Source organism: Vombatus ursinus, unplaced genomic scaffold, assembly GCF_900497805.2.
Source record: "Vombatus ursinus unplaced genomic scaffold, bare-nosed wombat genome assembly UNPS02009062.1, whole genome shotgun sequence".
Lineage (NCBI taxonomy): Eukaryota > Metazoa > Chordata > Mammalia > Diprotodontia > Vombatidae > Vombatus > Vombatus ursinus.
The window spans coordinates 18,825,775-18,843,060 of NW_020948840.1; the positions used below are offsets into that span (position 1 = coordinate 18,825,775).

At 37.9% G+C, this 17,286-nt stretch overlaps 1 protein-coding gene across 2 annotated transcripts in view; it reads right to left on the minus strand.

The window, feature by feature from the left end:
* Positions 1-17,286, minus strand: part of BABAM2 (BRISC and BRCA1 A complex member 2) — a 583,899-nt gene that overhangs the window by 470,369 nt on the left and 96,244 nt on the right. For both annotated transcript variants that reach the window (XM_027850454.1, XM_027850455.1), the window contains exon 4: positions 6,284-6,378. In XM_027850454.1, the coding sequence (XP_027706255.1) occupies positions 6,284-6,378 (95 nt within the window). The remainder of the gene's footprint in view (positions 1-6,283; positions 6,379-17,286) is intronic.

Here is a 17,286-nt window from a genome sequence, read left to right on the forward strand (position 1 = left end):
ATGACTCTGGAGGAGAGAGTGAGGCTGATGACTTCGTGCAACTCTGCCTCATTTAAATCCAATTTACACACGAATCAAAGGACATCACCTATACCATTTTACCCATCTCAAAGTCCTGTGGTGACAAGCAAGTGACAAAGCAGCAGTCGAAGATACACTGGGAGCTGCAGTCATAATACTGCACACAGGGTCATTTCTCACTGGAAGCAGCAGTGGAATATGGCAGCCCCTTGGGTGTGTGAGCAGCCTTTTAAGGATCACACTGCTCACCCCCTGGTGTGAAGAAGAGGTTAGAAAAGGTTCCCTGAAAATTGTCTGCTTACCCAACCCTGGCCTGATTACCACGGCAGGCAGGAAATCCCACTGTGTGGTCAAAACACGAACAAATGTACAAAAACATCTGCAAAGATGATTCCACTACCACTGAAACATGGAATGTGTGCACACTTATAGACAACACAAAATCCAGTAGGCTTGAAAGACAAACTGCTCTTGTCGCAAGAGAACTCAGCAGGTATCACATCCAAATAGCAGCCCTGAGTGAAACAAGGCTGGCAAATGAAGGTTAGCTTACTGAAGTTGGAGCTGGAAACACATTTTTCTGAAGTGGCCACAGTGAAGGGGAATGCCGTGAAACTGTGTAGGTTTTACAACCAAAACTAATCTAGTCAATAAGCTTGTATGCCTACCAAAAGGAATGAACAACAGCCTCATGACAATGCTATTGCCACCTGCACAAAAACGTCACGCCACCATCACCAGTGCCTATGCTCCCACCATGACGAACTCTGATGAGGTTAAGGTCTGGAGATCCTTACCATCAATGTGCCAAAAGAGGAGAAGCTTATAATTCTGGGTGACTTTAATGCTAGAGTAGGCTCAGACTACCAGACTTGGCAGGGAGTTCTAGAGAGGAATGGAGTTGGAAATAGCAACAGTAACGGTCACTTACTACTGAAGACTTGTGTATCTTGTGACCTCATTACCAACACTGTCTTTCATTTACCTAAATGCAATAAAACTTCATGGATGCACCCTCACAGCAAACATTAGCATTTAATAGACTATGTGATTGTAAGAAGAAGAGACAGGATGTGAGAGTGACAAAGGCAATGTGTGGCACATGGTGCTGGACTGATCATAGACTTATCCTTTTCAACAAAAGCTGCGTCCCAAAGGCAAAATAACTACCAGAAGAATTAATGTCAACAGATTAGAGCTCTTCTCTGAGAGGGAACAGTTTGCTGCTAACTTGGAAGGAAAGCTGAGTCAACACACAGTTGGCAACAGTGGAGCAGAAAAGGAGAGGGCGGCTTTCAGAGATTTGGTGTATAGCACTGCATTTACTTATCTGGGTCAGAACACTTGCAAACATCAAGACTGGCTTGATGAAAATGATGGGGAAATTCAGAAGCTAATAAATGAAAAACAAGAACTCCACAGGGTTTACCAGCAGAATAGTTCATCCATCTCTAAGAAGGCAGCATTTAATTCCATCAAAAATAAAGTAAAATTAAAGCTCAGAGAGATGCAGGATTCTTAGCTCAGTAAGAAGGCAGATGAAATTCAGTTTTATGCTGATAGTAACAATCCAAAGTGCTTTTATGATGTCCTGAAGTCTATTTATAGACCAAAGACCTATGGTGCATCTCAACTACTCAGTGCTGATAGAGCCACATTGAGTAGTGAGATAAGGACATGATTCTAGAGAGATGGGCTGAACGCTTCCATAATGTTCTCAACAGACCATGATCAATCAATGCTGAAGCCATTGACTGTTTACCTCAAGTTGAAGTCAATCCCTCCCTAGCTGAAGTTCCAACTGAAGAGATTTTGAATGCCATTAGGCTCCTTTCATGTGGCAAAGCACCTGGTGCTGATTCTATTCCAGCTGAGAGTCACAAGGCAGTGGGTCCACCGCTCATACAAAAGCTAACTGAAATTTTCCAGGTTATATGGCAAGAGGACATTATTCCCCAGGAGTTCAAGGATGCCTCTATTGTCCATCTCTATCACAGCGGGGTCTCTCTCTTAGTCATTGCTGGCAAGATTCTTACCAGGATCCTACTTAATAGGTTGATGCTTCACCTGGAAGATGGTCATCTACCTGAGAGCCAGCATGGCTTCAGAAAGGGCCGAGGAATAGCTGATATGGTGTTTGCTGCCCAATAACTCCAGGAGAAATGCCAGGAGCAGAACAGAGGTCTGTATACAACGTTTGTAGATCTAAGCAAGGTCTTTGATACTGTCAGTTGTGCGCATTTATGAAAAATTATGTCAAAATTTGGTTGCCTGGAAAAGTTGATCAGCATTGTACGTCAATTTCATGATGGTATGTTTGCCCAGGTTCTGGATAATGGACAATGCTCTCATGCTTTCCCAGTTACCAATGGAGTGAAACAACACTGTGTGGTTGCTCCCATGCTTTTTATCATGATGTTTTTAGACATGTTGTCAAATGCTTTCAATGAGAATGAACATGGCATCAAGGTCAGGTACCACACTGATGGTGAATTCTTCAATTTCAAAAGACTACAAGCCAAGACCAAAGTGGAGGGAGTATTGGTGCATGATTTTCTGTTTGCAGATGATTGGACACTCAATGCAGCCTCTGAAGCTGAGATGCAACAAAGTAAGGATCGATTCTCTGCTATTCTGCTAATTTTGGCCTAACGATAAACACCAAGAAAATAGCCACTACCACAACATTCACACATGGAATCATCAGTTACAGCAAATGGAGAAGTTTTGAATGCTGTGGAAAAGTTCATTACCATGGTAGTGTACTTTCCATGGATGTACACATTAATAACGAGGTTAATGCATGCATTGCCAGAGCTAGCTCAGTGTTTGGGAGGCTCCAAAGTATGGGAGAGAAGAAGTATTAGACTGACTACTAAACTGAAGGTCTACAGAGCCATTGTGCTGACCTCATTGTTTTATGCCTGTGAAACCTGGACCATGTACACCAAAGCCATGCCAGGAAACTGAATCTCCTCCATTTGAATTGCCTTAGGAAGATTCTGAAAAGCACCTGGCAGGATAAGGTACCAGACACTGAGGTCCTTTCTTGAACTAAACTGCCAAGCAATCAAACTCTGCTTCAGAGAGCGTAACTCAGATGGGCTGGCTACGTTGTTTGAATGCAAAACGTACGCCTGCCAAAAAAAACTATTTTATGAAGAATTCACATAGGGCAAGCGTTGACCTGGTGGTCAGAAGAAGTGATAAGAGGGGACTCTCAAGGTCTGTCTTAAGAATTTTGGAATTGTGTGATATGGGAGACACTGGCACAGGACTGCTCGGCATGGTGTGCTCAGATCAGAAAAGGTGCTGTGCTCTAGGAGCAAAGCAGAATTGAAACAACTCAAGAGAAATACAAGATACATAAACTTAGAGAATCCACTCCAAAGGTTCACACGGACTATTTGTGCCCAACCTGTGATAGAACACTTCGAGCTCGTATTGGTCTGATCAGACACAGTCAGACACACTAAAACTTGACTCTAGCATAGTGATGTCATTTTGGTCCTCTCTGAAAATGAAGGACAACAACAATAACAACCCTTCCTCTGACACTACCTCAAATTAATGGAGATAAAGAAGGAAGGGGAGGGAACCTCATAACAAACAAGCATAATCAAACAATTCAAATTGTTGCTGTATACAAAAAGGTATGTCTCTGTGCCTTATATCCATCACCCGTCTGTCAAGAGATGGGTTTCATCAGAGGTCCTCTGAAGACACAGTCATTGCATTGGTCAGACTTAAGTCTTTCAAAGCTGTTTTCCTTAAAATGTTGTTGACTTTGTGCATAAATTATTCCTGGATCTGACCACTTCATTCTACATTAATTCATAGTACCCAAGATTCTCTGAAATCATCTTTTTTGTCATTTCTTATGGCACAATGATATTCTACTACATTTACACACCACAATTTGTTCAGCCATTCCCCAGTTATCTAAGAAGGAATCCAAAGTACTCCCTTTACAATCTAGTTCTTATATTGTCTTTCCTCTTGCCTTTTAATTCCCTCATCAAGATTAGAAAATCTGACTTACTTGTGATAACTATTGTTCTCCTGGTATTATCCTCCCTCTTAACAATCCTACCCCAAGCCTCAATGTTTCTCGGTTGAGTGTGATGTACTTCTATACCAAACTCTGTGTATATGTGTGTGCATGTGTGTTGATGTGTTCAAACTTTGGTTTGTCCATTTCAAATAGAAATTAGGTCCATCTGATGCCCACTTCATCCATATTTGTATATTTTTACATATGACAATTTTGAGAAGTATCAAATTACACCACCTTCCTCTTCCTTTCCACAAATATATTCCTCATTTTATCCTCCCTTCTCTTTCCCCTCCTAAAACCCTCAAAAAACCCCACAATTTACCCCCAGATCATTTATTTTTCCTGTCTTATTTCCTCAATATCTTTTGAAGATATTAATTTTCTGAAGGGATGCTTATTTCCTTGCACCTATTAGAATGTTAGCACTCTTATCATCACACAGCCTCTTCCAAATACTTAAATAAATTTACTTTTCTAAGTTCTCTTGACTCTGTGATTATATTTCATAATTCCTACTAGAATATCAATCTTTTCATCAGAAATGCTAGAAAGTCCTCTATTCTATTAAGGATACATTTTTCCCCTGTGAAATTATGCTCAACTTTGTAGGTAAGGTTATTAAGCTATTCTTGGTTGTAAGACCATATATTTTGCTTTTTGGAATCTTGAAATTCAAGAACTCCTCTCATTTTGTACTAAAGCTGCCAGGCCTTCTGTGATCCTGACTGTAGTTCCTCGATACTTGAATTGTTTCTTTTTAGATTCTTGAAGTATTTTTTTTTCTTTGATGTGGAAATTCTGGATTTTGGATATAATGCTCCTGGGACTTTTCTTTTTGAGGATCTTTTTAGAAGATTGGTGGGTTCTTTTGAACTTAACTTTGCCCTTTATATAATAGATCTGGGGAGTTTTCCATTTATGATTGCTTGGAATATAATGTCCAAGCTCTTTTTTTTTTAATCATGGTTTTCAGGAAGTCTAATGGTTCTTAAATTTATCTCTATGAACTATTTTCTAGGTTAGTTGTTTCTTACATCAGAAATTTTATATTTTCTTCTACTATTCCAATCTTTGGATTTTCTAACATTTCTTACACTCTCATGGCATCAAATGATTTCCTTCAGTCTTTTGTAGTTTCAAGGATTCCATTTCTTAGTTAAGGTTTAGCACTTTCTCTTCTAAGCTACTTAAGAGGTTTTTTTTTTCAGAAAAGCTTTTTTGGGGGTTTTAAAATTTTACTTCCTTTATTTTTTCTAGTATTTATATAGTCCTCCTGGAAAATCAACTTTTTTTCCTTTGAGTCTCTACTTGCAATTGTTATGAAGATAGATTTTCAAAAAATTTTCACACTGGTTGATGTTTTCTTTGATTTATTCACCTCTCTAACATGCATTCCTGAAGTGGGGCTTGATGCCAGGCCAGACTCTGCTTCCTGCTTCACTTTTAAGTGGGGTGGTTGGCTCTGCTTGTTTTCAACCTGAATCTCTAAGATTCTCACCTCCTGGGACTAGATCCTCCTAGATCTTTGAAATTAAACGTATTAGGTATTCAGAGTCCTCTCTGATATTTCAGGACATTGTCAGGCATTTCAAATCTGCTGGGCCTGGACTCTCCAGGAATGAGCACTGAGGTACCACACTAGTCACAAGGGCTCCTCTGGGTTCCCAGATCCCCACCTGGAGCTTTCTTGGGGAAGGAGGAAAAGGGGGATAAGACTGTTCTTGCTGCCTTTGGTACAGGCTTGCAGGCTACATATGTTCTGTCTCTCATTAAGCTAGCCCTCATTCTACTTCTGGAGTTGCTTTCTGCTACCTGTAGTCCTCTGGAGGACGTTTTCTAGGATGAAAGAAGTCACTCACTACAGATTCACATGGGATTTCTTGATTATTACTTGGTAATGTATGAACTTCACCATTTTTGAGCAATAGGTATAGGAAAACAAGAAAGACCCCTCTTTTAGACAGCCATCTTCTCTGAAATTGATTTAAAACATTCTGAAAATAAAACTATACTAAATGATCTAATTATTAACATTACAGCACTAAAAGGTTATGTTTATTCACATGTCAGAGAAAAAAATGGATGTGGGTATAGCAAAGGGTACGGTGGATGGCAAACTGCGTAACAAACAAATTGCTCTATTTAAAGCCAATTCTTTTTCTGAACATCAAATTATCATTATATAAGTATGCCAGAGATACTCACATGTAGAGCAGAGGGATCTGGCAGAAACTCAGCATCTTCTCCAAAGATAAAATCAGGGGGCAATTCTGGATAGTGAGCATTGAAAATAATATCCCCTAAGATAGAAGAAAATTAAATGCATTTTATAATTCTATGTTAAAATCAAAATATCCTTAGTGCTATACAAAAAACTATAACATTTTTTGGTTTTTAATGCAATTTAAGGGAAAACAACTGAAGTAATAATTATTAATTCTTTTTCTAAAAGGACCACGTAATTCATTATGTGGGCATCCTAAAACACGTAAACACTAAAAACTACATGTAAATAAAAGCTTTTACTAATACATAAAAAAATTATAAATAGATTTATAATGTAATACACTGTAAACAGAAATATCATGACATACTGGATAGAGAGTTAGCCTAGAATTTGGAAGACCTAACCTCTGCCTTGCCTCTGATCCATGCTGGCTATGTAACTCTGGGCAAGTCACTTCTCAGTATTCTTTCTAAAACTCCAAGCTGCAGGAAAGTTAAAATATGAATGTAAAGAGAATTTCTTCACTGAGAGTTCCCTTGGTCAATGAAGACACTAAGTCCAAAACAAAACATTATGAGTACAATCAAAAGTAGGTAAATACATGCAATCATACTGGAGTATTCACTGATTATTCTACATAGAACAGCCTCGTGTGCAATTATGGTTAGTTAACAACCACATGACCAAAAATTTTAAGTTCTTAGTATGTCAAAGGCAGAAAACGAGAACCCAAATTTAAGACCAGAACATGTTCCTTGCTTTTAGGGAACATGTAGTCTGATGGGAGAAATGTACAAAAAAACAAAAATGCAACATAAAATTTAAACATAACAGAAAAGATAGAGTTTGGCAGGTCCTGGGAACTCAAATCATCTCTTGGGACCACAGAGATCCCAAGTTTTCCCACAAAGAATACTCAATCAGAAGGCAATGAAAGTGGGTATACTGTGAATGTGTATTTAAAAGACATGAAGTTATCTGAGAAGAAATGGAAGACGGCAAGATTTTCTTCTGTGGGCATGCAGTCCAGCCTTTCCCCATGGTTTTTCTTTTCTTAATAGACTTCCTGTCAAATATTCCACTCAACACTGGGAATGGGAAGAAAGGGTGCCAGCCACAAGGGCATTTTTGGCTTTCAGAGTGAAAATCTCTGGGTATCAAGAAATCCAACTTATTTTTTGGGGGGGAAGGGTGTGAGGACAGGAGACTAATGAACCTCCTGGCATTTCCTTGACTTTATCCAATGTTCCAGTCTAAGAATCAGAACTGGGTCCTGAACACAAGCATTGATACCTTTACATCTATAGTTCCCAAATTGTACCCTGTAGTGCCCACGGACACCATAAAAAACTCATGGGGGCATAGTAGGATATTTTGAATTTTTAACCTAACTACTTAATAAATAGAACTGTTAGATATTTCTTTTGGTATGGGGTGCCATGAAAAATTTACTAAGACACTAAAGGCACCACAAACCAAGAAAGTTTGGGAACTTCTCCCTTAGTCCCTTTCCAACAACTATGACAGCAAGAAGAAGCATTGGGATATAACTGAGCAACACAGCATGCCCACATAAAAGCATTAACACCATTTCCTATACTCCATCTCTTCCACAATCCCACCCAGAAAAGTAGTCCTGCTTTGAGCCCAGGCCTCAAAGTAATCATCTGGGCAAGCAGCTCTTATGGATAAGGGGCCAATCATCTCAAGAATCTACGACACAAAGGGTAGACAAGGTTGCCTAGCCAAAAAGTCATGGACCCTGAGGAAGAAACAGGAGGCAGTATGTGGGCAAGTCAAACCACCACCCTGACCACTGTCTCCCCTTAGATCTTCATGGAGACAGTCCAGGACCCTAACCCTTATTAGAATGGCAATGCTTCCCACCCAGTGCCCTCAAGCGTCACCTCAGAAAGGAACCCATAGAGAGAGAATTCTGGGAAGATGACAGAGTAGGTCAGAAAATTTCAAGCTCTCCAGATTTCCCCCATAAATGAGATAAAACAGTGCCTCAGGGCAAACATACAGCTGGTAAAAATAAAAAACAGTAGGGGCAGAACAGTGATCCTGTTAGGACAATCAGAGAAGATCTAAAGAAAAATCCCTGGGGGGCAGAGCCAAGATGGCAGAGTAAAAGCAGGGACTTGCTTGAGCTCTCCCTTCAACCCCACCAAATACCTGTAAAAAATGGCTCTAAACAAATTCTAGAGCAGCTGAACCCACAAAAAGACAGACTGAAACAAATTTCCAACAAAGATAACCTAGATGGTTGATGGGAAAGGTCTGTTGTGCAGGGCTGGGAGAGGAGCACAGTTCCATGGCCAGCACTGGCAAACACCAGGCGTCAGCAAACCTGGAGCCGGCCTCAGGGGGATGGATCACTAGCAGCTGTAGTGGTTTCCAGACTTCTGAACCCACAAATGCCAAAGACAACTTAGCAAATCAGTAGGAAAGGTCTGTCAGACCTCAGGGAGAGAGGAGCTTGGTCCGGCCCCACTCCTTGCACGGCCCTGGGCAGCGGCTGCTTCAGGAGCTCTCGGCACACAGATGGTGGGAGGATTGAGCCGCTGATAAGAAGGGAATTGCAAGGCTCTCTTTGCTGGTGCTGAGGCAGGATTCTCTTGCTGGCCCATTCTTGGATCTGGATTGCAGTCCTGGGTGGTGGTTCTGAGGCGAGGAGGAGCGCTGGTTTTGTGGAGCTTGCGGCAGCAGAGGAGAGAAGGAATCCTCCTCACGGTTACAAGGCAGAAAAGGGTGCTTATAGTCACTCACAGATCACAGCACAGGCCAGGAAAGGAGTAAACACCTCACCTTTGATCATAACACCTTAGAAGAACTGAAAATTTACAGGTCCCTAGAAGTATCTGTGAAAATAGGTGCACAAAACTCCCAAAGCTTTGGACAGTACATCCTCTACACTAGAAGCAGACCCCTACCTTAACAAAGAGTTTAAAAGTCAAGTAATTGGCTGGGAAAATGAACAAACAGCAGGAAAAATAACTCAGATCATAGAATCTTTCTTTGGTGACAAAGAAGATCAAAACATACAACCAGAAGAAGACAACAAAGTCAAAGCTCCTATATCCAAAGCATCTAAGAAAAATTTGAATTGGTCCCAGATCATAGGAAAGCTCAAAAAGGATTTTGAGAAGTAAGAAAAGTAGAGGAAAAACTGGGAAGATAAATGAGAATGATGGAAGAAAATCATGAAAAAAGAGTCAACAGCTTGCTAAAGGAAACCCAAAAAAATACTGAAGAAAATAACACCTTAAAAAAATAGCATAGCCCAAATGGCAAAAGAGTTCCAAAAAGCCAATGAAGAGAAGAATGCCTTAAAATGTAGAACTGGACAAATGGAAAAGGAAATCCAAAAGCTCACTAAAGAAAATAATTCCTTAAAAATTAGAATGGAGCAAATGGAAGGTAATGATTTTATAAGAAATTATAAAACAAAGTCAAAAGAATGAAAAAATAGAAAACAATGTGAAATATCTCACCGGAAAAAAAAAACTGACCTGGAAAATAGATCCAGGAGAGATAATTTTAAAATTATTGGATTACCTGAAAGCCATGATCAAAAAACGAGCCTAGACAACATCTTTTAAGAAATTATCAAGGAAAACTGTCCTGATATTCTAGAACCAGAGGGTAAAATAGAAATGGAAAGAATCCACCAATCACATCCTGAAAGAGATCCCCAAAGGAAAACTCCTAGGAATAGTGTAGCCAAATTCCAGAGTTCCCAGGTCAAGGAAAAAATATTACAAGCAGCCAGAAAGAAACAATTCAAGTATTGTGGAAACGCAATCAGGATAACACAAGATTTAGCAGCTTCTACACTGAGGAACAGAAGGGCTTGGAATATAATATTCTGGAGGTCAAAGGAGACAGAATTACAATCAATAATCACCTACCCAGAAAAATTGAGTATAATCCTTCAGGGGAAAAAATGAACCTTCAGTGAAATACAGGACTTTCAAGCATCCTTGATGAAAAGACCAGAGCTGAATAGAAAATTTGACTTTCAAATACAAGACCCAAGAGAAGCATGAAAAGGTAAACAGGAAAGAGAAACCATAAGGGACTTATTAAAGTTGAACTGTTTATATTCCTACATGGAAAGATGATATTTGTAACTCATGAGACCTTTCTTAGTATAAGGGTAATTGGAGGGGATAATATATGTGTGTGTGTGTTTATGTATGTATGTTTGTGTATATGTGTGTGTGTGTGTGTGTATATGTATATGTGTGTATATATATGTGTGTATGTATAAATATACATATATACATATATAGACAGGGCACAGGGTGAGTTGAAGATGAAGGGATAATATCTTAAAAAATAAAATTAAGGGGTGAGAGAGGATTATACTGGGAGAAGGAGAAAGGGAGAGGTAGAATGGGGTAAATTATCTCACATAAAACAGACAAGAAAAAGCATTTACAGTGTAGGGGAAGTGGGGGAAGGTGAGAGGGAAGAAATGAATCTTACTCCCATTGGATTTGGCTTAAGGAATAACATACACTCATTTTCAATCTTACCCTTCAAAAAAATAGGGGTGAAAGGGATAAGAGAGAGGGAATAATAGAAGGGAGGACAGAGACTGGGGGAGGGGGTAATCAGAAGCAAACACTTCTGAGGAGGGACAGGGTCAAAAGAGAGAATAGAATCAACAGGGGGTGGAATAGAATCACGGGAAATATAGTTAGTTTTTCACAACATGACTATTATGGAAGTGTTTTTGCATGACTACACATGTCTAACTTGTATGAAGTTACTTGCCTTCTCAATGAAGGTGGGTGAGGAGGGAGGAAGGAAGAGAATCTGGCACCCAAAGTTTTAAAAACAAATGTTAAAAATTGTTTTTACATGCAACTGAGAAATAAGCTATACAGGCAATGGGGTATAGAAATCTATCCTGCCCTATAGGAAAACAGAAGGGGAAGGGAATAAGAGAGGGGGAGGGGACTGATACAAGGAAGAACAGATTGGGGGAAGGGATATTCAGAATAAATGCCGTCTTGGGGTAGAGGGAGGGGAGAGATGGGGAGAAAATTTGGAACTCAAAATCTTGTGGGAATGAATGTTGAAAAAATAAATTAATTAATAAAAAAATAAAATCACAAGAAAACAAAAAAAGAAAAAAGGAAACCAAAAAAGAAAAAAATCCCTGGAGGAGGTTTGGTCCCTGTGACAAGTAAACACCTCCAGACTAAGTCTGCTTAAACAACAAGCAGCAAGCCCTGAGATTAGCTGGGTTGGGAAGCTATCTTGGCCCCAACTGTAGGAATTTTTACCCCTGGAGTTGGGCTTCTCAGCCAAGGAAAACCAAGGGAACCAGACCCAGCTGTGCTGCAGAGACATGGCCAGGGGCTAGAAGGAACTAACACATGCCAAGTCGGTGAAGAAGTAGTAGGGCGAGGACACTGCTGGCTGTGGGCACTTACAGGAGGCTGAAAATCTTGGTTTCAGTTCTAGGCCAGAGGGGAGAACTAAAGAATGATCTGAGGCCAGAGGTACCATCCACCACACTTCAGGACTAGAGGTGATTGCAAAAACTAAACTGCTACCAAATAAAATACACACACACACACACACACACACACACACACACATAGAAAAAAAAAAAAAAAACAAAACAGGTCTCCAACTGATAAAAGGATGAAGGATATGAACAAGCAGTTTTCAGTGGAAGAAATTAAAGCTAACTATAGTCATATTAAAAAAACTGCTCTAAATAACTATTGATTAGAGAAATGCATATCAAAACAATTCTGAGGTACCACATCACACCTATTAGATTGGCTAACATGACAAAACAGGACAATGATAAATGTTGGAGAGGATGTGGGAAAATTGGAACACTAATGCATTGTCAGTGGAGTTGTGAATTGATCCAACCATTCTGGAGAGCAATTTGGAACTATGCCCAAAGGACTATAAAAATGTGCATACCCTTTGACCCAGCAATTCCACTTCTAGGTCTGTATCCCAAAGAGATCACAAAAATGGGAAAAGGACCCACATGTACAAAAATATTTATAGCAGCTTTTATTATAGTGACAAAGAATTGGAAACAGAGGGGATACCCATCAATTGGGGAATGACTGAACAAGTTGTGGTATATGAATGTAATGGAATACTATTGTGCTATAAGAAATGATGAGTAGGTGGACTTCAGAAAAGCCTGGAAAGACTTAACATGAACTGATGCTGAATGAAATGAGCAGAACCAGGAGAACATTGTACACAGTAACAGCCATATTGTACAACTGTCTTTGATAGACTTGGCTCTTCTCAGCAATGCAAGGATCTAAGACAACTCCAAAATACTCATGATGGAAAATGCTACCCACATGCAGAGAAAGAACTATGGAGTCTGAATGCAGATCGAAGCATACTATTTACTCTCCTTTTCCTTGGTTATTTTGTTTTATTGCTTCATTCTCATGGTTCCTCCCATTAGTTCTAATTGTTCTTTAAAGCATAACTAATGGGAAAATAAGCTTAATATCAATGTATAAGTAGAGCCTATATCAGATTGCATGCTGTCTTGGGAAAGGGGGGAGAAAATTTTAAACTCAAAATCTTATGGAAATGAATGTTGAAAACTGAAATTAAATAAATTAATTATTTTATTAAAAAAAAAAAAAAGAACAAGCAAAGAAGAAAGAATCCAATCATAGAAAGTTACTATGGGAATAGAGAAGACCGAGGTTCATCTTCACAGGAAGATACTGAAGCAAAGAAACCCTCTTCTACCCCAAAAAGTAACATCAGATGGTCACTTGCCAAAAAAGAACTCATGGAAGAATTTTAAAAAGACTCTAAAAATCAAATGAGATTGAGGAAAAACTAAAAAAAAACAAAAAAAAACACAAAAAAAAAAACACAAAAAGAACAGTCCAAGAAAAACAAGAAGATTATGAAAAGAAAGTCAACCAATCAGAAAAGAAGATCCAGAATCTTAAGGAAGAAAACAACTCCTTGAAAATCAGAACTGGGCAAGGGGAAGCCAGCAAATTTATAAGAGATCAAGAAATAAAAAAACAAAATATAAAGAATGAAAAAATAGAAGAGAATGTGAAACATTGCACAACAAAAACTGATCTGGAAAACAGATCAAGAAGAGAAAACATAAGAATAATAAGATTATCTGAAACCTATGATCAAAAAAAAGAATCTTGATACAATAATACAAGAAACAATTAAAGATAATTGTCCTGAAGCATAAGAACAAGAAGGGAAAGTAGAAATCAAAAAAATCCACCAATCACCAACTGAAAGAGATGCTACAAGGGAAATCCACAGGAATAACATAGTCAAATTCCAAAACCCCCAGCTCAAGGATAAGATATTATAAGCAACAAGAAAAAAAAAAAACAACTTAAACATGGCAGTGCCACAATTACAATCACACAAGACATAGCAGTGGCAATACTAAAAGATCACAGGTCTTGGAAAACTGTATCTTAAAGAGGAAAAGAACTGGGGTTCCAGCATAAAAATATCATACTCAGCAAAGCTAAGCATAATCCTGAATGAAAAAAAATGGACATTTAATGAACTGTCAGACTTTTAGGATTTTGTTAAAAAAAAAAAAAGCCAAACTTAATAGAAGATTTGACATATAAGAGCAAAGAGAAATATAAGGTACATACCAAAGACTAATTACCAGGGACTAAGGGCAGACTATTTACCTTTTATCTATGTAAAATGTGAAATGTATGTTTAAAATTGCTTTAGTAATTGGGTAGCTTGTAAGGAAGACTGGGGTAGACCTGAATATGATATGATTTCAAAAATCAAAACCATTTAGGAACAAATAGCTAAAAAGAGAAATTATTTTACACAAATGAGGTGCGAGAAGAACCAAAATAGAGGAATTAGATGGAGGAGGAGGGCTGGTAATTCTGGAAACTTACTTTCATTGGGAATGGGTTCAAGAGTGAACAGTACATACACATCTAGAAGAGTATAAAAGTCTTCTAAATTCAGAAAGAAATAAAACCCTAAGGGGATAGGGAAGGGAGAGGGGATAAAGGAGAGATTAGTAGAGTCAGTACTCACTGACTGAAAAAATTTACCTTTTATGGTTCTCACCATTTTGCCTCCAATCTCCAGTGCCTAAAATACAGTACCATGCACAAAGCAGGTGTTCAACAAATGTTCACTGCATAAATTTCTAAAATATCTTGCCTTGATACTACTAAATTTATGCCTTAAATAAAATTTGAAAATATTTTCATGCTAAAAAGAAAAGTGAAGAAGTAAAATATTTATTGGAAACAACTTTCACAAAACACTGTACTAATTCTTAAATAAGAAATAATATCATTATTTTGATAATTATTACAAAAGAATCAGAATATAAGCATAGAATAGAAAGAATATAAAAGTTAGTTATAATCATTGTTGCAGGGGTTGTGGAAAGACATGCACACTAATACACTTCTGATGAATCTGTGAATTACTGAATTCGTCCAACCATTCTGAAAAGCAGTTTGGAATTATGCTTAGGAAGTGATCTCAAGTAAGTCAATGCACACTAATACACTTCTGATGAATCTGTGAATTACTGAATTGGTCCAACCATTCTGAAAAGCAGTTTGGAATTATGCTTAGGAAGTGATCTCAAGTAAGTCAATGATAAAAAGAAAAATCCCAAGAATATTTAAATGAACACTTTTTATAATACCAAAAAACTGAAAACAAAGTAGATGCTTATCAATTGGGAAATAGCTAGAAAAAAATACACTATGTAAACAGAATATTATTGTGCTACAGAAATAATGAATAATGATGACTCAGCTCAACCACAAAGAAGATAGAGGAGAATGCACCTCCCTCCCTTCTTTGCAGAGGTTGGGTGGGAGTGGAGAGCAAATAATCAATGGATATAGAATAGTGAACATACTTTTGGACTTGGTCAACATATTGGTTAGTTTTGCTGAACTTTAAAAAAAAATTCATTATAAAGGATGGTTCTCTAAGAGTAGGATATTGAGGGGAAAAATATATTGGGAAATGAAGGTGACAGAGAAACAAAAGAAATTAACATTCTCTAAATGAACAGAAAATAAAGTAGAAAAATTGAGGGGTGGGAAGAAGGGGAGGTGCAAAGGAAGGAGTAGCATAAATCAAACAAAAGCAATAACAAGTTTTCTTGTTTTCACCTGGAGAAGATAATATGGAATACAGGTTTTCTGCTCTCCAGATGTTATTCTAATATTTTATCAAAAGAAAGGGTAGACAAGAAAACAGAGAAAAAGGAATGGCACCACTGATAACATAAATAAAGAAAAAAAGAACTAGTTAGTGGATAGTGTTGTTGGGACCACAGCTATCTTTACTACCTCTACTATGAAAATATGTCTGAAGAAGTTTCATATGTAGTATCACCAAAAAAAAATAATAAATCACAGAATTACAGAATATTATAACTAGAAGAGGGGCAACAAGGTGGCTCAGTAGATAAGAGTGCTGGACCTAGAGCAGAAAGACTCATCTTCCTGAGTTCAAATCTAGCTTCAGACACTTACTATCTGTGTGACCCTGGGCAAGTGACTTTACCTTGTTTGCCTCAGTTTCCTCATCTGTAAAATGAGATGGAGAAGGAAATAGCAAGCACCCCAGTATCTTTGCCAAGAAAACCTCAAATGGGGTAATAAAGAATCAGACATAACTGAAAAAAAAAACTGATAAGAGCTAGAAGAATCAATAGAGATCATTTAGTGCAACACGTAATCTTCAGATGAAGCAATTGAGACCCAGAGAGTTTTTTAGTAGCTTGTCCCCAGTCATAGTTAGTTCCTGGTAAAGCCAAAAGAAGAACCCAGCTCTCTTCTGATCAAATGAGATATCTGTTAAACAATAATAACTATAATACTTAGTCCAGCGTGGGGCACATAGTTAATGCTATGTAAATGCTTATTTTCTTCCTGTTTCTACTTCCCCTCTCATGACTCCCCCACATAGTATCTTTTCTACTACATCATGACAAATCAATCAGCTGATCAGTCAATCAGCAGTTATTAAATACTTATTATGTGCCAGGAACCACTATTTTCTATGGATCCTTACAGAGTACAAAGCTTTCTATTCAGGGACAAAATCATCATTCTACACCCTAAGAAGAAAACTTTTTTTTTTTTTTGAGAAATCTAGACTCTTAAAAGTTATGAGTATCTCAGAGGTCATTTAGTCAGGATTTTAACTTTTTCTGCATCTTGGTTTCCTCTAGCAGCTCAGTGAAATCAATGGACCTCTTCTCAGAATAATGTTTTTAAAATATAAAAGAAAATACATATGATTACAAAGGAAACTAATTATACTGGAATACAATTATTTCAAAAAATGTTTTTTAGGTTCATGGAGTCCAGGTTAAGATCCCCACTCTAGTCCAACTCCCCTAACACTAATGTATGAAAGAGTACAGTCAGTATTTTCTACTGAATGTCTTTAGTGACTGGGAACTCACCATCTCATAAGGTCCATCCCATTGTTGGGTTGTTCTAGATTTCTACCTATTTGCCCAAGTTCTTTCCTCTGAAGCAACAAAGACCTCACAGCTCTTTAAATATATGAAGACAGTGATCACATCTCCTCTTAAGTCTTTTCTTCTCTGGCTTAAACATCTTCATTTGCTTCAACCACTCAACATAAAATATGATTTCCAGAAAACTGAGCCACATGATTCTTATTTATAAATATCAAGGGAACCAATTATATTGCTAAAACCTTACTATGTTGTGCTCTGATTAATTAAGAAGTGGTGTAAAATGAATTTTCAAATACTGTAACAGGTTTAAACTAAACCTTTAACCTGGTATTTTCAATGTATTGCTTTGAGTACTTAAATTGAGCACATTTTAAAGTTAAGTGCTATGAATTAGCATCATTTTATTGATCAATAAATATTCTTAAGCAGAAATTTCCTATCTTGATAATTTTCACAGGCATATGCACAAACTGTTTC